The 25,586-nt window shown below is 35.6% G+C and overlaps 1 protein-coding gene across 4 annotated transcripts in view; it reads right to left on the bottom strand.

Moving 5' to 3' along the window:
- Positions 1-278: 278 nt before the first annotated feature.
- The window catches only part of NSRP1 (nuclear speckle splicing regulatory protein 1), a 61,315-nt gene continuing 36,007 nt past the window's right edge, over positions 279-25,586 (bottom strand). For all 4 annotated transcript variants that reach the window (XM_058704074.1, XM_058704077.1, XM_058704076.1 and 1 more), the window contains 5 exons: positions 14,988-15,044; positions 5,857-5,985; positions 4,769-4,976; positions 3,701-3,809; positions 279-1,850 (listed from right to left, as the gene is read on the bottom strand). In XM_058704074.1, coding sequence (XP_058560057.1) covers positions 797-1,850; positions 3,701-3,809; positions 4,769-4,976; positions 5,857-5,985; positions 14,988-15,044 — 1,557 coding nt within the window. In that variant the 3' untranslated portion in view covers positions 279-796. The remainder of the gene's footprint in view (positions 1,851-3,700; positions 3,810-4,768; positions 4,977-5,856; positions 5,986-14,987; positions 15,045-25,586) is intronic.

Genomic DNA, 25,586 nt, shown 5'->3' with positions numbered 1-25,586 from the left:
GAGGTAGGGCACTTGGGTGGCTAAGTCAGTGAAGTGTACAACTTTGGCTCAGGTCATGGGTTTGTGGGTTTGAGTCCCATGTCTGGCTCTGTGCTGACCACTCAGAGCCTGGAGGCTGCTTCAGATTCTGTGTCTCCCTCTCTCTCTGCTCCTCCCCAGCTCGCACTCTGTCTCTGTCTCTCTCCAAAAAAATAAATAAATAAACATTAAAAAAAAAAAATTAAAAAAAAAAAGGAATCGTGGCATAAATGACATTACTTTTAAAATATGAGACTGAATTAAATGTACAAACGTATCACTATTTTTATTTGCATTTAAGCCAAATATTCTGTGAGCTAGAAAGTCAGACAATGTATGATCTATATTTTATATATTAACATAAATATCAAAACAAAGTATAGCAATATTCTGTTACTCAAATCCACAAATCCACATATTTTTTATCTAGAATACACTATTTATAAAACTAACAGCTCCTGCAACAAAGCCAATATTATTAGGAGAGTTGTTTGAGGAGTTATTTTTTAATGGTTAGAGTGCAGACAATTTTCCTCATTAAGAACCTGTACAGGGATTTACCACCAACCAAGAATGTGGTAATGATAATAAAATACATATCAATTTAAACATTCAAGACAAAAGGACTTATTTTTACTTAAGCCAATAATGAATTTTGAAAATATATTAAAAAATACCCTCCCAACCACTGTTAACACACTCGTTTATGCTTTCACACAGCATATTTCAGGAGTTTTCATTTTCTGTGCCTCCATAGGTCTTTCTACTGGGGCAGTTATCAATCATCTTCTTTCTCAATATATGTCTTTGCATTAACCCGTGCCATCTGCCTGGCCAGGTACCTATCTCTAGCCGACATTACAGTTTCTTCATTATTTCGCTTTGCAAACTTGTTCCCCACCTCATGTGGTCCCTCTTGTTCTTTGCCCATCTCTTGGTATTCCTCTGTGAGTCTATGTTTTGCTCCTACTGATGTTTCAGAACTAGAGGGTTTCTCTGGGTTTCTTTCTTTGTCCATGTTTCTCATTTTATTGGATTTTTCCTGGTCAAGAAACCTATCCTTTGCCCTAGAATTTGGGCTGCTTTCTTTTTTCTCTCGGTTTCTTTCTGAAGACTGAATACTTATTTCTCGTTGTTCTCTATGTCTGTACTTATCACTGTTTTCATATCTTTCTTTCCTTGCTTTCACATGCTCTTCTTTGCTTTTCTCTTCCTTCTCTCCTCCTTTCTCACTGTATCGATCATGATTATCTCGTTGTCTCTCTCTTTCTTGTTCTCTTGGGGAATATTTCTCCCTGTCTTTCTCCCTTTTCCAATCTCTGTCATTTCTTTCTCTTTGGTCTCTTCCCCTCAGTTTATCTTCTTGTTCATGCCTCTTCCAGTGGGAATCTCTATGGCTGGCTTCTCGGTGCCTATGGGAATCCTTCTTTTCTTTTTGGTAATCACGGTCATTGTAATAGTTCTCATGATCCCTGGATTGTCTCTCTTGGTGCTGATCTTCCCTTTTCTCATGAACTCTTGACTTGGACCTTTTTGTGTGGCATTTGGTACCATGCTCTCTTTCTTCACTAGAAGACCGTGAGTGGATTTGATTCCTCTGATGTTTAGAGTCACTCTTGGAGGTCTCTGTGACCCTCTCCCTTCTTGCGTTTGCTTTTTTATTTTCTTCCATTTCATCATCCTCACTGCTATTAGCATCAAAGTCACTATCTGCATCTGGGTTTTCCTCTACTTGCACAACAGTTTGGAGAATGCATTTCTCATGTGGTATTCTGTTCTCTGAACTTACTTCATCAGAATAACCCCTTGATTTCTCTTCCTTTATTCCAGACCTTAAAAAAAGTAACATTTAAAAAATGCCACATTATCAATTGTAGTAAGCACATGAAATGTTCATATAATTTTTCTCAATACTTAAATTAAACTACTAAATGTGAAAAAGGTGCTATTTACCTTATGAATATTGTAAACTAGTATTTTCTAACCATTCAGGATATTTTCAGAAAAAGGTAGAAGTGAAATAGAGAAAATTAGATTGCTGTATAGGACCACTAGAACCTTCAGACAGGAGTCTGTACAAGGTTTTTGTTTTTGTTAAGCATGCCAATAATTGGCAAAAGTAAGATATATTCTGTATCTAAGTACTATTTTCATAATATGAAGTTCAAGTTACAGCTCTTTGTTGGATTTTTCTCTTTTTAAAAAATTTAATAATAGTCCTGGGAATGATGAAGATAATTTTTTTTATAGCAAAATGCTGGCAAAATCTAATTCTTAAGTATCACTAAATAATTTGTCTTATGATTAAAAAGGCATGAGCACCCCTCCCTTGGCACCTATCACAACAAAATGGGAATATGAATCTGCTCGATTACAATCAATAACACTAAAAATTGTTCATATCACCTACATTTTCCCAGCTGATAAATGTGGTTAATTTATCTACATTACTCACACATTCATTCTTACTAATCACTTAATAATTATACTAATAAAACAACAGTGGTTCTTTGGGAATTGGCAGCAGAACTATCTTCTAAAGGATTAACAGTTAGGAATTCTGTTATTAGACTCTGAGAAAAGTACAATATTAAATAACATTATGGAGTTTCATGGCTGGCCTCACAACTGTTCCAGATGAAACTCTAACAGAAATTCTAATTCTCCATTCAAAATCTCTCTTCAAATATACTTTCTTAGACTCATAATTTTCATCAATTTTGTAATCAAACCTAGCAGTTGGCAGCAAAGCAGGTAGGGGTGGAAGTATAAATCTAATTCCTTCTCTTCCCTTTACTTCCATTCTCCTGCCTCTCTCCTTTTCCCAGCAACACAGACACAGATCCTCTAATCTGAATGTCTCTGTTCCAAAAACCATTTACTCAGATACAAGCTTAGGACAAATTCTCCCTTTTACCTTCAGCTATATACTTATGAGAGTCATTTAACCATTCCTACAATACTTTATAATTTTATTTTAAAAACCCTCCAATACTTTCTTTTTATACCGGTGCTAATGGAAATATGTACAGAAATAGTAATGTCCATATTTGTGCCATCTGTGGTAGCCACTAGCCATATGTGGCAACTGTATTTGAAATGTGGCTATTATAACCAAAATTTTATTTTTTATTTATAATACATATATTTTTAATGTTTTATTTCTTTTTTTAAGAGTGAGAGTGCAAGCGGGGGAGGGCCAAAGAGGACAGAGGATCTGAAGCAGGCTCCACGCTGAAAGCTGATAGCAGTGAGCCACATGTAAGGCTCAAACTCATGAACGCGAGCCAAGGTCAGACACTAACTGACTGAGCCACCAAAGCGCCCCTAGGTTTTATTTAAATAGCCATATGTGACTACTAGCTACATATTAGAGAGTGCATTTCTAGCCCTAAATATGTGAATCTTACATTTTCTGGAGGCCATGTCCTATTTATGAAAATAAACTACTTCTTATGAACATACATGTAGGAATCCTGAAGAATAGAAATAATCTTGAACTAAATCTGTAAGTTTTTAATTAAGAAAGTGTAAATCCTTTGCAATTCAATCAGGTCAGGTTTGGCTGACAACACAACATGCAATGCTGCAATCTTCTATCTTTCAGAGGGTTAAAATAATCCTACAACCACAGATCATGAACAGAATTTTTCTTCTAAATATTCCATATGCCATGTCTCACCTGGCTTCACGAAAGCTGCATGTAGGTACTTCCTCTTCACCAACTGCTTGATTTAATAGGTGTCTATAAAATCCACTGAGATCTTTCTGCTTGGTTACATCCAAACGGGCTGAGAGGGAAAGCAAACATGAGAGGAATATATTCAACAAGGCACAACACAGTTCTGTTTTACAGGTGTAGAGTATGTAACATACAGTATATAAACTGTAGATCCAGAGTTGGCAAACTATAGCCTGTAGACCAAATGTGGCCTACTGTTTTCGTAAATATATTTTTATTGGAATGTAGCCTTGTTCATTTGTTTATTGTTTAAGGCTGCTTTTGCATTAAAAGGCAGAACTGAGGAGCTCCAACAGAGATCATATGGTACACAAAACCTAAAATATTTACTTATCTGGTCCTTCACAGAAAATCTGCCAACTGATACTCTAGATGAACACTTAATACATCCTTAGAACATTAGACTTGATTTTCTTCTATTTAAAGTTGATGAGCATTTGTCAATTAAGCTATTTATATGTATACATTTTACTTAGACCTTGAGAAATGACCATGAGTAGAAAGTACTGAAGTAAAGCACTAAGACATTCTTTGGCTCCTGCACATCTTTTTCTTTTTTGAATTAATGTTATGCTTTTTCTAAATGCCCACACAGTTAATGTTCCTTGAGTGGTATTACTCTAGTTTTCTAAAGCCAGAAAATATAACTAGGATTTAAATCTCAGTTTATATTGCTTCTGACCCAGATTATGGGGTTATGATTTGTAATAAAAGTTCTTACATTTAGAATTTTTCTATGGCAATGACTCGTAATGGTCATAGTTTTAAACAACAAAATGAGATATATGAAAAGTCCAGTAGAAATAAGTTACTGAGAGTACAACTGTGTTTTTACTCATACTCTCTTCAACGTTTTATAATACTACAAAACATCATATCTTATACCTTAAATCTATATACGTAAATTAGGACCACCACATTATAACCTAGAAGTTCACGGACAGAGCAAATGGCTAAACCAATTTGCTGCTTCGGTTTCCTTCTACCCTTTTCCCTCTTCTATTTCACCTTCAAGTGCAGCAGCCCTTTTTTCTCTTTCTTCCTCTTCAGCTCTCTCTTGCAGTTTTTTCTTATAAGCAGATGTCACAAATGCCTCCTTATCATCAAACTCTCCCTTCTCCATCTCTCGTTCTCTCTGTATTTTCTTTTCCATTCTCTTTTCCTGTTCCTTTTTTCTGATCTCAACTGCTTTTAGTAAGTTGTGAATATACTTGGGCTAGGAGGAAAAATAAGATTATTTAGGGAAGAATCAAAAATAAAAATTAAGAATTGTTTTTATCATGAATTTATTAAGATAAAAATGGCTAGTCCAAATAGGCGGGACTGTCATCCTCTCAAAATTCAATATAAATTTACTAGCAAGAGTGAAACTAAAATTCTTTACAATAAAAATTTAAGTGTAAAACAAATGATTCAAACTGCTATTTTACTTTTTTTTTTATTTCAAATTAATTTTTCCACTGTGTTTTCACCCTTTTCACAGGTATTGTCTCAATACTTCAAGTAAGTGATTCAGAAGGTTCCTACTACTTTTTCCATTAGGTGAAATATGCTTATTTAAAAGAATAACTTTAATTTTATACTACCACCCTACCTGCACATACTAGAAGATGCAAAGATGTCTGTTTGTGCTTATGAAAGACAAAAAGTGATACAAAATGTGAATGTATTTCAAGCTCCCACTCTCAAGTATTTTTTTCAAACTAAAAATATGATCACATGTGCAAATGATTCTGTTACCAGCTAGAATGCAATAAAAAAAATGAGTGAATGATAAAACACAAAAATATGAACAGGAACAGGAGTTACTAGTACAGAGACTTTCTAAGAAAAAAATTTCCAAAATGTGTGAAGGTTTTAAAGCAAAAAACACAACTTGTTGTTTTTATTGTTAGATAATTTATTCACTCCTGTTAGGATACTTTTAGTAGGGTTTCCTGGGTTCTAAATCAAACCTATATTATCTGCAACTAGGGGCTCTTCTTCACATTTCAAATACCTAAAAGCTTTTTCTCAGATCATCCTCATGCTAAAATAAGATTAAGATATAAAATACAAGTCAAGGTCAAAGAAATTTATACTTTTCAGCTACAAACCTTTCGGTCTTTTCCCAAAAGCAATTTGGGATTATTTTCCTCCCTTTTTTTCTGCATTTCATCATAAATACTGTCATATTCATATACAGTGGAATCTTCTGCAAGGGCCTTCTGGATTTCTAGTTTGGTCTAAAACAAACAAACACATTTAAAAAATGAGCCAGTTAATACATACCAAAGAAAGTCTTAAGTAATTTTTCTCAGAGAGGATCATGAATCATATATAGATCATAAAAATTCTATCAATCACATTTTAGACTGAAAATATAAACATCAGTCTGAAGCCAGGCTGCTTGGGTTTGAATCCCAGGCTCTATACTTAGCTACTCTGGGAAAGTATGTGTAATCTTTTTGTGCCTCAGTTTTCATCAAAAAAATTGAGGATAATAATTGTATCTACCTTCCAAGTTGTTGTATTATCTATTTTATATAATTCATTCATATAGGACTTTTAAAAACAACAAACAAACCTCAAACCAAGAGGTTTTGGCTTGACAACAGATACCAATCAAATATTGCATTTAATGATAACATTTAATAGCTTTTTCAATGAAATAGGGAGTAAAATAATGTTGCTATCATCAGTTCTGTGCACCTGAGGTTCAGATAAAAGAACAGAAAGAAAAAGAAAAAAATGTTGTCGAGCTATTAAAAATATGCTATTTCTGGTGGCTCAGGTCACGATCTCACAGTTTGAGTTTAAGCCCCATGTCAGGCTCTGTAATGACAGTGCAGAGCCTAGTTGGGATTCTCTCTCTCTCTCAGTCCTTCCCCTGCTTGAGCACGTGCTCTCTCTCAAAATAAATAAACATTTAAAAATAAATAAATAAATAAAATATCCCATTTCTAAGAGCATTTTACCTTAGATTTAGTAAATATAATTAAGTTAGTATTCTTTACAATAAAAGTTTTGTATTAAAGCAGAACACAAGAGCTCTTTCTCACAAAGAGACATTAAAAAAATTAAAAAAAAAAAAGAAAAAAGTGGTTCTGGACAGCTAGGGTTAAAAATGAAAGTAGATTTGAGATTTATGCTTTAAGCTAGAAAAGATAACACAATTTCATATATTAATAAATAAATAAATAAATAAATAAATAAATAAATAAAAAAAGATAACACAAAAATGTCAAAAGAACACAAGGGGCACCGGACTCAGTTGGTTAAGCATCTGTCTTTTGATGTTGGCTCAGGTCATGATCTCATGGTTCATGGGATAGAGCCCTGCAATAGGCTCTGTGCCAACAGTGCTGAGCCTGCTTGGGATTCTCTTTCTCCCTCTCTCTCTGCCCCTACACTGCTTACACACTCTCTCTTTCAAAATAAATAAATGAACGTGAAAAAAAATTTTTTTTAATATTTTAATTTATTTTTGAAGGAGAGAGAGAGAGACAGACCATGAGCAGGGGAGCAGAGAGAGAAGGAGACACAGAATCTGAAGCAGGCTCAGAGCCCGATGAGGGGCTCGAACCCATGAACTGTGAGATCATGACCTAAGCCAAAGTCGGATGCTTAACTGACTGAGCCACCCAGGTGCCCCCCTCAAAATTTTAAAGAACACCAGAACACTAGACGCCTACATTATGTTGGAGAAGTCATCACATTCTCTGGAACTAATTCTCTCATTGATATGGTGAAGAAGTTGAACTCTAAAATTCTAACTCAAAGCACCTCAGCATTTATGTTTAAAAAACAATCAGTCTTTTATGTGTGCATTAAACCATCTTGAGGATGCTGAGTTACATTTCCACTATGAAACTAAGATATTACCTTAATATTACTAAATACATAATTCTGTGCCCATTCCCCAGGGTGGCAGTAAACATACTGGCTAAAAGCATGGGCTCTGCAATTTCAATGCCTGGGTTTGAACTAACTATGAGACCTCATAAAAGTCACATATATCTTTTTGCCTTCATGTCCATCAACTACAAAATGGAGATTATAAGAGCATTTATCTCATAGGATTATTTTAAGAATTAAAGAGAATTCTCAAGAAGTGGTTGCCATAATGTCTGGCACATTAAAAAGTGCTTAACAAATTTATCGTTATGCAGAATTCCAGTTGGACAAGGAACAAACAGATGACAAACGTTAAAGGAAATGTGAAGGAGAAGAGACTTCTACTACTCCTACTACTAGAGACTTCTCTTCTACTAGGCTTGCCTCATCCCTGAACACAGCTAGATAAATATCAAATCATTTTGAACACCCAAGAGATGAATCTGAGGACTAAGAAAAAATGCACTAGACATGAAAAAATTGCCACAATGTTGAAGTTAGGAGCTGCGGAGAGTTGATTTGGGGGACAGAAGAGCTGTGGGTGCTGTGATGCGGAGGGAGTCCTGAATGCAGAGAGAGATCAAAACATATCTACGATCCAGCTTCTTTTTTTCTTTTTTTTGTCCTTGACAATATGACAACACAGAGGAATTCACCCCAAAAGAAGGAACAGGAAGAAATAACAGCCAGGGATTCAATCAATACAGATACAAGTAAGATGTCTGAACTAGAATTTAAAACAATAATTATAAGGATACTAGCTGGGCTTGAAAAAGCATAGAAGACACTAGAGAATCCCTTACTGCAGAGACAAAAGAACTAAAAACTGGTGAGGCTGAAATTAAAAATGCTATAACCAAGATGCAAACCTGAATGGATACCATGACAATGAGGATGGGTGAAGCAGAGGAACGAATCAGTGACATAAAGGATAAAATTATGGAATATAATGAAGCTGAAGAGGGAAAGAAAGGTATTGGATCACAAATGTTGACTTAGGGAACTCAAGGACTCCTTAAAGCTTAATAAGATTCCTATCATAGGAGTCCCAGAAGATAAAGAAAGAGAAAAAGGGGCAGGTTTATTTGAGCAAATTAGAGCTGAAAATTTCCCTAACCTGGCAAAGGAAACAGACATAGAAATTCAAAAAGCAAAAAGAACTCCCATTAAATTCAACAAAAGCCAACCATCACTAAGGCATATCATAGTCAAATTCACAAAATACACAGACAAGTGAAGAATCCTAAAAGCAACAAGGGCAAAAAAGTTCTTAACCTATGAGGGAAGACAAATAAGTTTCATAGCAGATCTGTCCACAGAAGCTCGGTAGGCCAGAAGGCAGTGGCATGATATATTTAATGTGCTGAATGGGAAAAATATGTAGCCAAGAATACTTTATCCAAGGAGGGTGCCATTCAGAATAGAATGAGACATAAACAGGTTCCCAGACAAACAAAACTCATGGAGTCCATGACCACAAAAACAGCCCTGCAAGAAAATATTAAAGGTTGGGACTCCTTGAGGGGGGAAAAAGCAATAAAGACTAGAAAAGAACACACAACATCACATACTGGGTCATGAATCAGGCCTAAACAAGCACAAAAAGATTGAGATCATACCATGTATATTTTCAGACCACAACACTATGAAACTTGAAGTCAATCACAAGAAAAATCTGGAAAAACCACAAATACATGGAGGTTAAAGAACATTCTACTAATGAATGAATGCGGGGCGGGGGGGGAGGAGGAGCAGATGGTGGGGGGTCTGGATGGCTCAGTCTGTTGAGTGTCTGACTTCAGCTCAGGTCATGATCTCATAGCTCATGAGTTCGAGCCCCATATCAGGCTCTGTGCAGATAGCTCAGAGCCTGGAGCCTGCTTCGGATTCTGTGTCTCTCTCTCTCTCTCTCTGCCCCTCCCCCACTCATGCTCTGTCTCTCTCTCTCTCAAAAATAAACAAACATTTAAAAAATTAAAAAAAAAAAAAAGAATGAATGGGTTAACCAGGAAATTAAAGAAGAAATTAAAAAGTACATGCAAGCAAATGAAAATGAAAACATGATAGTCCAAAACCTTTGGAATACAACAAAGGCAATCCTAAGAGGGAAGTATATTGCAACACAGGCCTATCTCAAGAAGCAAAAAAAGTCTTAAATACATAACCTAACTTCACACCTAAAGGAACTAGAAAAGGAACAGCAAATAAAGCCTAAAGCCAGCAGAAGAAGGGAAATAATAAAGATTAGAGCAGAAATAAATGAAACAAGAATAAAACAGGAGAACAGATCAACAAAGCTAAGAACTGGTTCTTTGGAGAATAAAATTGATAAACCTCTAGCCAGACTTAATAAAAAGAAAAGAGAAAGGAACCATATAGATAAAATCACAAATGAAAGAGGGAGAGATCACAACCAACTCCACAGAAATACCATAGATTTTAAGAATATACCATGAAAAATATGTCAACAAACTGGGCAATCTGGAGAACTGGAGAAGCTCCTAGAAACATATAAACTACCAGAATTGAAACAAGAAATAGAAAATTTGAATAGACCCATAACTAGCAAAGAAGTGGAATCAGTAATCAGAAATCTCCCAACTAAAGTCCAGGGCCAGATGGCTTCCCAGGGGAATTCTAGCAAACATTTAAAGAGTTAATACCTATTCTTCTCAAACTGTTCCAAAAATGTAACAATGAAAAGAAACTTCCAAACTCATTCTACAAGGCCAGCATTATCTTGACTCCAAAATCAGACAAAGGACCCCACTAAAAAGACGAATTACAGGCCAATATTTCTGATGAACATGGATGTAAAAGTTCTTAATAAGATACTAGCAAATCGAATCCATCAGTATTTGCAAATCAGTGTGATACATTAATAAAAGGATAGGAACTATATGATCCTGTCAATAGATGCAGAAAAAGCACTCATTCTTGATAAAAACCCTCAAGAAAGTAGGCATAGATGGAACATATGCAAACATCATAAAAGCCATATACAAAAGACCCACAGTTACCCCATCTTCAATGGGGAAAAACTGAGAGCTTTTCCCCTATGATCAGAACAAGACAGGGATGTCCACTCTCACCATTACTATTTAAGAGTACTGGAAGTCTTAGCCTTGGCAACCAGACAACAAAAAGAAATAAAAGGCATCCAAACAGGCAAGGAAGAAGTCAAAGTTTCACTATTCGCAGATGACATGATACTCTATGTAGAAAACCTGAAAGACTCCAACAAAAAAATTGCTAGAACTAATATGTGAATTCAGCAACATTGCAGGATATAAAATCAATGAACAGAATTCAGTTGCATTTCTATATACCAATAATGAAGCAGCATAAAGAGATATCAAGGAATTGGTCCCTTCTATAATTGCACCAAAACCAATAAGGAATATTTTGGAATACACCTAACCAGGGAAGTAAAAGATCTCTACTCTGGAACCATAGAACACTTGTAAAAGAAATTGAAGATGACACAAAGAAATGGAAAAACATTCCATGCTCATGGACTGAAAAAACAAACACTGTTAAAATGTCTATACTACCCAATGCAATCTACACATTTAATACAATCCCTATCAAAATACTACCAGCATTTTTCACAGAGCTAGAACAAACAATCCTAAAATTTGTATGGAACCACAAAAGACCCTGAATAGCCAAAGCAATCCTGAAAAAGAAAAGCAAAGCTGGAGGTATCGTAATTCTGGACTTCAAGCTACATTACAAAGCTATAGTCATCAAGGCAGTACACACAACACAAACACAAAAACAAACACATAGATCAATGAAAATAAGACCCAGAAATGGATCCACAACTATATGGTCAACTAATTTTTTCATAAAGCAGGGAAGACTATCCAATGGAAAAAGGTCTCCTCAATAAATGGTGTTGTGAAAACTGGATGGTGACTGGCAGAAGAATGAAACTGGACCACTTCTTACACCATACACAAAAATAAATTCAAATGGATGAAAGACCTAAATGTGAGACAGGAAACCATCAAAATCCTACAGGAGAACACAGGCAGCAACCTCTTTCACCTCAGCCAGAGCAACTTCTTACTAGAAGTTGCCAAAGGCAAGGGAAACAAAATCAAAAATGAACTACTGAGACTTCATCAAAATAAAAAGCTTCTGCACAGTGAAGGAAAACAATCAACAAAACTTAAAAGGCAACCTGAAGAATGGAAGACATATCTAATAAAAGGTCAGTATTCAAAGTCTATAAAGAACTTATCGGGCGCCTGGGTGGCGCAGTCGGTTAAGCGTCCGACTTCAGCCAGGTCACGATCTCGCGGTCCGTGAGTTCGAGCCCCGCGTCAGGCTCTGGGCTGATGGCTCGGAGCCTGGAGCCTGTTTCCAATTCTGTGTCTCCCTCTCTCTCTGCCCCTCCCCCGTTCATGCTCTGTCTCTCTCTGTCCCAAAAATAAATAAAAAACGTTGAAAAAAAAAAAAAATTTAAAGAACTTATCAAACTCAACACTTAAAAAACAAATAATCCATTTAAGAAATGGGCAGAAGACACGAATAGACATTTTTCCAAAGATATCCAAATGGTTGACACATGAAAAGATGCTCAACATCACTCATCATCAGAGAAATACAAATAAAAAACCACAATGAGATACCACCTCACACCTATGAGAATGGCTAAAATTAACAACACAGGAAACAATAAGAGTTGGTGAGGATGCAGAGTAAGGGTTCATCTTGCACTGCTGGTAGGAATGCAAACTGGTGCAGCCACTCTGGAACACAGTATGGAGGTTCCTTAAAAAGTTAAAAATAGAACTACTCTGTGACCCAGCAATTGTACTACTAGGTATTTACCCAAAGGATACAAAACTACAGATATGAAGGGGTACGTGCACCCCAATGTCCATAGCATTATCAACAGCCAAATTATGGAAAGAGCCCAAATGTCTATCGACTGATGAATGGATAAACATGTGGTATATACATATGCAATGGAGTATTACTCAGCCATCAAAAGGAATGAAATCTTGCCATTTGCAATGATGTGGATGGAACTAAAGTGTATTATCCTAAGCGAAATAAGTCACTCAGAGTACCATGATTTCACTCATATGTGGAATTTAAGAAAAAACAAAAACAAAAAACAGATGAACACATGGAAAGGGGAAAAACAAAAGAAAGGGAAACATATCATAACAGACTCTATGATACAGAACTGAGGGTTGATGGAGGATGATAGGTGGGGGAATGGGCTTGGGTGATGGGTATTAAGGAACAAGCTAATCATTTTGAGCACTGGGCGTTATATGTAAGTGATGAGTCACTGAAGTCTACTCCTGAAAATAACTTTACACTATATTAACTGGGATTTAAATAAAAATTTAAGATAAATATATAAATTTTGTTGCAACAAGATATAGCTAAAGAACTGTCACAGAGGGGCACTTGGGTATCTTAGTTGGTTGAGCATCCAACTTTGGTTCAGTCATGATCTCACAGGTTGTGAGTTCAAGCCCCACGTCAGGCTCTGTGCTAACAGCTCAGAGCCTGTAGCCTGCTTCAGATTCTGTGTCCCCCCACACACCCCCGTTCCTCTCCCACTCGCACTCTCTCTCTCAAAAATAAACACTAAAAAAACAAACAAAAAACCGTTAGTTTCTCACCTATATAACCATATATAAATAGCTATTAATTCACTAAAAGATTTACTTACTAGTACTGAACTACTAAAAATTTTACAGGGATAATAAACAATGGTATAAAATGGTTGCTAATATTATACATACAAGAGCTGATATTTGATGTATACAGGTTGAAACTGCTAAAATAACCAACAAATATTGACTAGAGGGTGTTATGTTTTCTCCTGTATTGATATGGAACAAATACATTAAAACAAAATTTTTTTAACATTTATTCATTTTTGAGAGACAGAGTACGGGGGCGGAGGGGCAGAGAGAGAGACAGAGAGAGAGAGAGACAGAATCTGAAGCAGGCTCCAGGCTATGAGCTGTCAGCACAGAGCCTGTCACAGGGCTTGAACTCACAGACTGAGAGACCATGACCTGAGCTGAAGTAGGACGTTTAAATGACCGAGCCACCCAGGCACCCCTGGAACAAATACATTTAGATGAGTACTTGTCATTCAAGGAGATTTACTCAATTTTGATTCAAATGTTACTACTGACATTGCAAAATATGAGAAATTGTCAAGTTGATGGAGCAAACTGAACCCTATTCCTTACAATTTAACAGTTCCACATGTACGTTATAATGAATACTCCATGACTAAACTATAACAATGGATTAAAAAATATATATATATATATATAAATCAATAATATAACCCCCAATGTACTACACATGTAGAATAAAAATAATTTTTTTTTTGAGAGAGAGCACAGGAATGGGGGAAAGAGGCAGAGGAAGAGAGAGAAAGGGAGAATATCTTAAGCAGCAGGCTCCATGCTCAGTGCAGAGCCGAATGAAGGGCTTGATCCCACAACCCTGGGATCATGACATGAGCCGAAATCAGTCAGACACTTAACTGACTGAACCACCTTGGTGCACCTGAAGTTTCAGATTTCTTAATCAGGACCACAGGCAAGTTTGCGAGAATTTTAAAAATATAATGTATGTATTAAAAAAAAGTCCTTGTAAATACTATAGAATGCCATATAAATATAAGGCTCTAGGCAAGTCTATCGAAAATTACTAGATATTCCCCATTCTTAGAGAATTTCAGATTATAAAATCATGAAATTACTTCAGGGTGAAAAGACTTTTTTTAAGCAAGTAAGTTCATTAATAAGAATTATTAAACCACATAATCCACTATAAGACTACTGAGTCATCTGAAAGCAGAAATGGGTTTAATCTACAACACAGCAATGAAGAGCTAATTCTTCACTGTGCTTTGCCTTTAAAATTTATCACAAAAACCTGAAATCTATTATGAATCAAGAAACATCCTAAACATTTTCAGAAAACAAGGGTCAAGATAAAATTTTTTTTAAACATTTACTTATTTTTGAGAGAGAGAGAGAGAGAGAGAGAGAGAGAGAGAGACAGAGCACGACGAGCAGGGGAGGGGCAGAGAGAGGGAGACACAATCCGAAGCAGGCTCCAGGCTCTGAGCTGTCAGTGCAGAACCCTGATGTGGGGCTCAAACTCACAAACGTGAGATCATGACCTGAGCTGAAGTTGGATGCTTAACCGACTGAGCCACCCAGGTGCCCCTACATAAAATTATTTCTTTATATATATTCAGTCTCAAAACCTAGATAACCAGAACTTATACTTAAAAAAAAAACATGAGCTGAAATACTTCACCAAACACATTTAATTCACCCAGTCACCTTACCTGTTTCATTGCTTGCTTCTTAGCAGCTTCCCTCTGAAGGCTTTCACTCACGGAGGTCTATAAAACATAAAAAATACTGTCATTGTTTAAAACTAATTTAAAATTTCATTTCTAGTATTCTGGTTGGCAGCCAGTTCCTTACCTATAGTTAAAAACAGAAAAAATTATGAAAAAAATATTATGAACTAAATTAACATTTTCAAGGTCTTTTACCTAAACCTTAGGAAACAAATGAATTATAAATTATGAGAATAGGCTGTAACATGTAAGAGAAAATAGAGTGGTACAGGAAAAAATGAGGTAACATGGCTTTTTATTCCCAACTTCACCACTAAGGCATTCAATCCCTAACAGATTTCAATTTATTTTGCCTGTACATGTGAGTGTGTGTGTGAGTGTGCATGCATTGGGTAGGGGAACACTGGTCCCTTGCAACACAAAAGTGGTATGATTCCCAGCAACAAAAAGCACATTCTTTTAATATTCACCATTGAATAATAGTATCAAGTTCTTGGCATATGTTAAGGCTTAGGGGCTGCCAGAACTATCTGTGGCTATAATCATTCAATAAATATGTACTGAAAAGCCTACATATCAGACACTGTTCTAGCTTCTACAGATAGCAAGGAAAACAAGAACAGTCTCTATCTCTGAGAGATAAATGGTTTGAAAGGGAAGAAAAAGTGACTAAAGAGATAATTAGAACATAGATGTGATAAGCTATAAAGTGACTTAAAAAAAAGCCTGTGGGAGCACAGAATCAAGAAAGCCTTCCTAAAAGAGATAGGACATTAAACCTGAACCAAAAAAGAATTTAAGAGAAGGCAAGAGGTATTTAGTAATCACATGGGCAAAAGCAAACATTTACAGCTAAGAAAGGAAATATAATTAAAATACTTAAAAAATGTTTTCTTAAAAGGATAAGGCTTTGTAAATATACTAACCAACTTTGAAATGTACACTTTAAAAGTGTGAGTTTTATGGTATGTGAATTTTATATTAAAATAAGCCTGGGTGGCTCAGTCAGTTAAGCGTCCAACTTCGGCTCAGGTCATGATCTCATGAGTTCGTGAGTTCGAGCCCCACATTGGGCTCTGTGCTGACAGCTCGGAGCCTGGAGCCTGTTTTGGATTCTGTGTCTCCTTCTCTCTATGCCCCTCCCCCACTCGTGCTCTGTCTCTCTCTCTCTCTCTCAAAAATAAATAAATGTAAAAAAAAAAAAAAATTAAAAAAAAAATAAGGCTACTGATTGAGTTTATCTCTTAATGAAAAGTGTAACCCCCAGCCTCAGGACTATACTTCTCTAGCATATTGACATTTGCTGCTTTCAGCTGTGTAGTATCAGTTGGTGCCTCCTTTGTTTACCATGGCAACAAACAGAACAAAATAAATAAACCTAATTCTAGTTCCCTAGAACCATGGAGATAAATAAAGTTAATACACAAATGCCATACAAGTAATAGAACACACACTTATTAAAAGAATTGTACAGGCAAAGAACTAAGGACATTTTAGGTGACAGTGAATTGACTACAACTAGAGAAAAAGATATCAATAACAAAAACAATAGTAGCTAACATTTACCGAGCCAGGTGCCATGCTAGGTGGATTACTTGTGTATTACATGTATTATTAATTTAATACAAATTTGTTATGTGATACAACACATTTTTACTCATTAGAATACCAATGTTAAATATTAAAATGTTAAATGTACTACTAATAAGCATAACTCATAAATTCTTTCCAATCTATTTTTAATGTCTCAGTCTTTCTAAGTGTAAATTAAATGTTTCTTGATCATTGACTTAGTAATGTCTTTAGGATTGACTAGAAGATTAAGTGTCCAAATGCAATCAACTTCTTTGATTGCTTTTATTATATTATTTTTTATCTCTCCTCCAGCCAGTCACAACTCATCTGCTGTCGCTTTCAGTGTGGTTGCTTCAACCTAAACTACTTAAGTTAGAAAAGTAAAACACAGAGCCAGTACTTTTTAGACTCATGTAATATAGAACAAGGAGACTGGGAAGGGCCTTTCTAATGTAAAGTATATATACTCTGAGACATAACAAGAGGTTTTGTTCCCATGTTTCTAGCTGTTCTGAAGGATGATTTCTGTCTGACTTTTGAAAAACATCAGATGTTCTTACTTAAAGGGTGTTAACAGAATGGAAGGAGTACAGTATTTTATACATTCTATTCACAGACTTATAACCCTGGAATTCCAACAGCATCATCAGTGGAATAAAGAGGCAGCTCTGAACCTAAGCTGAGAAAGTCAGGGAAGAGTACCTCCTTTTGAAGCTCCTTCGATTTTCAGTTTAATTTTTTTTTTAAGTTTATTTATTTTGAGAGAGCAAACACACGTGCGCACACGAGGGGAAGGGCAGAGAGAGAGGCGGAGAAAGAATCCCAAGCAGGCTCTGCACTGCTGAACACAAACCACTCACAAACCATGAAATCATGACTTGAGCCAAAATCAAGAGTTGGAGGCTTAAGTGACTGAGTCACCCAGGAGCCCCTGATTCTCAGTTTTCTAACTAAACGAACTCTGACAGTGACTATTAAAGGTAATAACTAAAATGTTAACAACTGAGGGCCTCTGACTGGCTCAGTGAGTAAAGCACATGACTCTTGATCTTGGGGTCATGAGTTTGAGCCCCATGTTGGGGGTACAGTTTACTTAAAAAAAAGCCAATAATTTGTTTAAACACATACACACAAAAAGTTAAAAATAAAAGAGTGCAGTAGAACTTTTAGTTGTTTCTATAATTGTGACCTCACATAAAAATCGGTGAATGTATTGAACAATTTTAAATCAATATATAAAAAATCAATAAATGTATTAATGATCATTTAAATTTTTCTGTATAACAAACATAAGAAATTCAAGTCTAGATCCATCCTGGAGATAAAAAACCAGCCAAATTAAAAGCAGGATCAATAACATTTTGTATTTTAAAGGTCAAGTTTTTCTAAGTCTTTAGAGATATCCTTGAATTAAAATATGAATGTTAAGACTCAACTTTTAATTCACGGCTCTTTCTCAACTTATGACAAGGTATGTCCTAATAATCCCATCATAAATTGAAAATATTTTAAGTTGAAATGCATTTAATACACATGACCTATCCAACATCATGGCTTAGGCCAGTCTACCTTAAACATGTTCAGAACACTCACATTAGCCTACAGTTGGGCAAAATGATCTAACACAAAGCCTACTTTATAAAAGTGCTGAATATCTCACATAATTTACTGAATACTGTACTGAAAGTCAGTAACAGAATGGTTATTTGGGTACAGGATAATTTTAAGTGTATGGGTTGTTTACTCTTGTGATCACATGGCTGACTGTGAGCTGTGGTTCATGGCCAGAGCCCAGCATCATGACAAGAGTACTGCATATCATTAGCCCAGGATAAGATCAAAATTTGACATACAATTTCTATTGAATGCGTATCACTTCTGTATCATTATAAAGCTGAAAAATCCTACATCAAACTATCCTAAGTCAGGGACTGTCTATGGTTTCTATAAAAAGAAAGGAGCAGCGCCTGGCTAGCTCAGTTGGTAGAGCACTCAACTCTTGAGCTTGGGATTGTGAGTTCAAGCCCCACTCTGGGCATAGAGCTTATTTAATTAAAAAAAAGAAAAGAAAAGAAAAGAAAAAGGAAGGATAAGTGAGAGAAGATTAAAAAGACAAAAACAAGTCCTCCTGCATAAATCAAGGAAGGCTTCATCTTAATGAACTCAGTAATAGATTTCATGTATATGCCTTATGAATTAAAAAAAACTTAGATATATAATAATCACCAAAATATCAGCCTCTAACTTCAGAGTTCCTATATTGTATGGTATAAAAAGGAAGTACAGAATAATGGTTACAAGTGTAGGCTTGGGACTCTGACCGAGTTCAAACTGTTCTTTCCCCTACTAGCTGTATTATTTCAGGTATGTTACTCATCTATATAATAGTACCTACCTCAAAGGTCCTTTAATCCTCACAAGAATTAAATGAAAATAAAATATAAAAAGTGCTTAGCAAGTTTCTGGCTCAAAGAAGTACTCAATAAGGGGTAGCCATCATTATTACCATTATTATTACTATGCTCATGTTTAAGAACATGAGACTGAAGAAATGTTTATATTTAAACAAATTAAGTTATGGGAAAACAGTTACAGTTAAACCAATGTGCTCACCAGAAAAGCATGTAAACTCTGTCTCATCTTATATTTATTGCTATGCTTAATAAAACACAAGATTGTTATTTAATTAGAACTCTAAATACATATAGTATGATTCAATTTACATCTACTAAAATAGAAAAATCTATTCTGTAGAATATTTAAAAGGCTGTACATGTGTTTTGTGTTAAGATGCCTTAAGGTTTTATATCCAGTATACCAATCAACAGGAAAATGGAGGATGTATACATTCAAGTCCATTGCTAGCCATGAGATCTATGGCATAGCTAAGGAATGGGTTTTTTTAGAACTGATAGTGGCTTTATTAGGAACTACTTATAAATGAAAATATACCTCTCCAAGCATGAGTAGATCAGAAAGAACCCTTCTTTGAGGGAGTCCTCTACTGTGCTGCTATAGTAATAACTGGATAGTGGGACTTGATCTGGGATATCTGCCTTTAATAATTGCTCTGGTTTAGGGTGGAGTTCTCGTTGAAGTATATTTTCTAAAACTTTGTTTTTCATTAATTGTAAATTCATAGGTAGCTGCAAAAAAATGTACAGGAAGGTCATTTGCCCAGCTTCCTCCAATATTAACATCTTAAATAACTATAGTACAATATCAATACCAGGAAACAGACATTGGTACAAACCACAGAGCTTATTCATATTTTACCAGTTATACGTGTATATATTCGTGACAGTATGTGTATAGTTCTATGCTATTTTATGAAATGTATAGCTTCATGTGACTACCACCACAACCAAGATATTTAACTGTACCATCACCACAATATTCCTTTTGTGCTACCCCTATACAGCCATACTCACCTCTTTTCCCCACCCCTAATCCCTGGCACCACTAAGCTGTTCCCTATCCCTATATGTTACTTCATGAATGTTAAATAAATGGAATCATTTTGAACCCGGCTTTTTTCACTCAGCATTATTTTAAAGGAATATATATTGCTTAGTACAGATATCACAAAACACTTTAGTTCTTGCCTCAAAATATTCTAGCCTACAACTGGCCTAAGGAAAAATAGCTGTTAAATAAAATGATTAAAGCTGAATGTGACCAAACCACACAATACAATCACTGATTGATTAGTTTCAAAATTAGCAGGCAGGCAATTATTCTAATTTTATGTCTGAACACCAATTAGTTTATAAAATGAGAGTATTCCTTAATAGTGTCTCCTAATAAAACCACAATTACCATTAGTTTTAAATGTAGGAAGATAAAAGTTACTGCCTGTAAGGGCTTTTATCTTAAAGAAAAAATAACTCAAGTTATAAATTGGCTCAAATGTAAACACTCCAACTGGTCCTAAAAGTGTAAAAACTGCCACTGTACCACAATCTTTCAAAATAGGTTTTATACCAAAAATCTCAGAGAAATAACTTTTCAGAAAACCTGAAGTAATAGTTCCTTGCAAATGTTTCACTTAATTCGACAAACATGTTTTGAGAGCCTACTAGGTATATAGCACTGAAAGTGAGAGAGGAGCCATATTTGGTTAACACCTTAGTTTTATATGTCTAATCTAAGAGTTGGTAGGTTCCTATTAACTTTAATTCCAAGTAAGAAATTAAGAAATGAACATGAAGACAAAAGAGATAAAATGCCAGGTCCATTTTATATATACTAGTAATATATAACAATATATTCTTTCTACACACACACACACACACACACACACAGAGTAAAGATGTGATTATCAAGTACAGGCACCATAAACTGAAGAATTAAGAAAAACACTGCAACTGGATATTCTTAGTCTTTAGTACTTCATTGTTCTGTGTAGATAATAAAAATTATTTAATCAATCTAATGTTTGTCTCAGTAAGCTGCAGACAGATATGATCTAATTAGAAGGGAGATGGGTTTTTTTTTTTTTTTTTTTAATGTTTATTTTTTAGTGAGAGAGAGAGTGTGTGTGTGATCAGGGAAGGGGCAGAGAGAGAGACACAGAATCTGAAACAGGCTCTAGGCTCCAAGCTGTCAGCACAGAGCCTGATGCGAGGCTCAAACTCACGGACTGTGAGATCATGACCTGAGCTGAAGTTGGATGCTTAACCAACTGAGCCACACAGGCACCCCATACAAAAGGGAGATGGTTTTAAACACCTTCACAATCAGTTCAGATAAATGCAAAAGAAACTGTATGTCTGTGCCTTTCTTAGATCACTACACATGTTTAGATGGTTTGTCTCCTGGGCTGTGAGAACTACCAGAAGAGAAATAGCTTTATACTATAGTTTAATGACACTGAGAAAGAAATAAGATACTGGACCCATTAATTTATATTATTGAATTACCTTTCTTCAGTCACAAAATTTTTAAAAATTAAAAATTCAGAAAAGTGTTCTGAATTTTTCTTTTTTGGGGGGAGAAATCAATCTATTTTTCCATAAGTAATAAATCACAATTAAAAAATCACATATGGACTTCTTTATGAAATAAGAGGTTTACCTATCCACTTATCCAAAATAGTTCTCAGCTAAAGAAAAAACAGTTCAAGAATCAATCCTTCTTTTTAAACACATTTTTTTAAAATCTTCATTTATTTTTGAGAGAGAGCGTGTGAGCAGGGAAGAGCAGAGAGAGAGGGAGACACAGAATCTGAAGCAGGCTCCAGGCTCTGAGCTGTCAGCACAGAGTGCGAAGTGGGGCTGGAACTCCCGAACTGCGCGATCATGACCTGAGCCAAAGTCGGATGCCCAACTGACTGAGCCACCCAGGTGCCCCAAGAATCAATCCTTCTTCAAGTGGCTTATCGCTACAATTTTCAATTGTGCTCTGAAAACTTAGAAATGAAAACTTCCTGTTCTTCATTTTTTAAACTATGTTTTCTTTTTTTAACATTTATTTATTAGTGAGAGACAGAGACAGAGCATGAGTGGGGGAGGGGCAGAGATAGAGGGAGACACAGAATCTCAAGCAGGCTCCAGGCTCTGGGCTGTCAGCACAGAGCCCACTGCGGGGCTCAAACTCACAAACTGCAAGATCATGCCCTGAGCCGAAGTCAGATGCTTAACCAACTGAGCCACCCAGGTGCGCCATTTGTTTTTTAAACTTGAGATCATTTAATAAAGGGCCTACAACTCTGCAATCTCTATTATGAGCTTTATTTGTCCACATTCATATAACTCTTTTGTAAGTACAAAAGCCTATTTAAGAGATGTAAAAAACAGACAAAATTTTTATTACATAAGCTCTGACAGAAAACATGGATATGGCTATCAACAGAAAATTTATAAAAGAGAAAATATGAATGACCATTAGCTATATGAAAAAAGTTCAATCTTATCAATAACTAAGGAGATAAAAATGAAAACATTAACTTTTATCATCAAATTAATAAGAGATTTTAAACATTTTATCATCCAATGTTGGCAAAAGCAAATATATACTCCCACATTGTGAAAATGTGAAATAGTTCCCAATTTGGCAAAATCTATTAAAAGCCTGAAAAAATACCTATTTCTTTTGACCCAGTAATTCCATTTTCAGAAGTTCATTCTATGGATAAAAAGAAAAAAAACAAAAGATGTACAAAAAGATTTAGGTGCTAGGATATTCACTGTATTATATAATGGGGTATCTACTCACACTTGTGAAAACCTTGATGCAACCTAACTTTCAACATCAGAAGATCAGTAAGTTGTATATCCTTCAACAGCTCTGCAGACACTTAAAGATTTGGTTTCAACAACATTTAATGGTATGCGCAAACTTTAATGCTTTACCCGTATCAGTCCACGTTCACTACTCAAGAAGCTCTGCTCTAATAATCATCCCCTCTCATACTATGGCCACACTGTTTCTTGTGTCTTTTACCTTGATTAAAACCTTCTCATGAAGTCCAACAATCCCCACATCCTCATTCCCTTTGATGAACTTTAAATTCCTTGATTGAAACCAGCTTTTCCCTAATAATCCCCTTTCTTCTGAGGCTGTTCATGGCTCACATTCTTCAAATTAGGAAAACACTGTGCCATACGCTACGGGTAAAACCCCTACTCCTTTGAACTTCATGCCATATGACTGTTACCTTTATCCTTTTCTTCTCTCGATTTGTGAACTTTTATTACTTACTATCTCTGACATCTTGATTTCAGTTTTCCTCTCTACTCTACATCATGCCATCCTCCATACAACACCCTGACCTGACCTTGTTTTCCTCAGCTCCAGTAATGATGGTTTCGTTTCCTCTCTACTTAGTCACCCTATCATGGTCACTCTTGTCATTATCTGCGACTGCTGAAGCTCTGATTTGAAACTGTAAATCTGGAAAACCAACCCGACAACCACTATTCTTCGACCAAATTTCACTGAATATAAGATGTACGTTATTTCACATTGTTACATCTCTGAAATTGGGATACACCTTGTAATCAGTGGCATCATCTAATTGCTACTGACCAAAAGGTATTCTTAATATACTTGGTATTGCCTACATATGTGTGAATATTAAAAGTGTCAGCATCAAAACCTTCAGAATGAGTACCATCAAGTGTTGGTGATGTAGCATTTCTTAAAATTATGCAATTATGTAGAGATAATTTACTTTGGACTCCCACTTGGGATTATTATTTCACAGGCCTTCTTCACCATCTCCAAACACCCTCTTTATGACCACTAAGTCAGAAAGAGTGATAAATCTGGAAAAATAGTCATCAAGGAGTCTGAGTGAAAAAGTAAGTTCAAAAAAACTGATGATGACTCACTCACATTCATTCCATGGAAAATCTGAACAAAATGACAATTCACTACCATTAAGAAAAAAACAAAAAACCCTAGATCTGAAGAAGTTTTAGAGATTCCTTAACCAATTATTTTAATTCACATTTTGCTTTTTATATAAGAGTAATAAGCGAAGATAAAGATTTACACCTGATTAAGACTAAAAGAACTCTTTCAATATTATATTGCATACTAAATATATAGTTAGAACTCTAACTCATAAGGAAGACTATCATAGTTTAATTGGTAGTGTTTTCTTAATGATACATAAAAGCGCAACTTACAATGTTTCAGATTTCAATAAAATAGCTCTCTTGCTCATTTATTTCCACTGTATCTTTTCTTTGATCTTATGGATGCCCTTAATTCCTTGATTTTTCTATTTTCTTTTTTTTTTAAGTTTATTTATTTATTTTGAGAGAGTGAGAGAGCCATGGAAGGGTCAGAGAGAGGGAGAGAGAATCCCAAGCAAAATCCACACTGTCAGCACAGAGCCTGATGCAGGGCTCAAACTCATGAACGATGAGATTATGACCTGAGCCGAAACCAAGAGTCAGATACTTAACCAACTGAGCCACCCAGATGCCCCTTCTTTGTTTTTGGAGTTTACTCTTGCCAATAATCTTAACTCCCTTGCAACACTGCCCATCTTCTGCACCTACTTGATAATCACAAATCTTGAATGCATGCAACCATCTGCTGTCTACAGTAAGGCAACCAAGCATTCCTAGAAAATATAATTTCTTAGCTTCCAATTGTAACTGAGCCCTCATGCTATTTACCACTTCTCCTTTTTCACTTATCAAGTCTCTCTTCTTTCTCTACCAACTATATTCAGGTCTCTTCTCTTTTTAAACCTCCTATACTCTGTCAACTTTCCCTATACATGACAACACTACCTTTAAAAATTAAGAAAAATCATTATGTGCAAAAAATAACACATCTGTGAATTTATTACCCAGACTAAGAAATGGGACATTATCAGTAAAGTCATTATATATCCTTTCCTAATCTCATTTCCCACCCTTTCCACCCTAAATTTTTATATCATCTCCTTGTTTTTTGTTAGTTTTGCTACATATGTATTTAAGGAGATCAGGACAAGGCCACCCCAAAATATGCTGCTTTGGCATATTGATTATTTTGAGTTGAAGACACTTGAAAAACAGCCAATGCAAGGACACTATGACCTTCCTTTTTCTTCCTAAAAGCAGGAGATAAAATTCCCATGTGAAAGGTGCCTTCTCTGTACTAGGAAGAAGAAGCACACTTATCACCCAAGATGGGGAGTCAAGGTCAAGAGACATCTACATAAACATATATTGTTAAAATAACTATCTTCCTTTAGTCTACCCACTTATTTTGGTTACTTTCCTACAATTTCTACTTTGTTCAACCTAGTATATAAGCACTTAGGCCTAATCACTTCTTTGGGTCTTCATTTTTCTTGTGAACTTTGCTTTTCTCCTGTTAATCTGTCTTGTGTCCAGAGACTGTATGATAGTAGAGTAATAGTTTACCTCCCTTTCAGCATATCTCTAAATGATGCTGATTTTGCATGACCGAACTTTTTTTTTTTTTTTTTTTCCAACGTTTTTAATTTATTTTTGGGACAGAGAGAGACAGAGCATGAATGGGGGAGGGGCAGAGAGAGAG

Source organism: Neofelis nebulosa, chromosome 16 (assembly GCF_028018385.1).
Source record: "Neofelis nebulosa isolate mNeoNeb1 chromosome 16, mNeoNeb1.pri, whole genome shotgun sequence".
Classification (NCBI taxonomy): Eukaryota; Metazoa; Chordata; class Mammalia; order Carnivora; family Felidae; genus Neofelis; species Neofelis nebulosa.
This window is presented reverse-complemented; position numbering and strand designations above follow the sequence as displayed.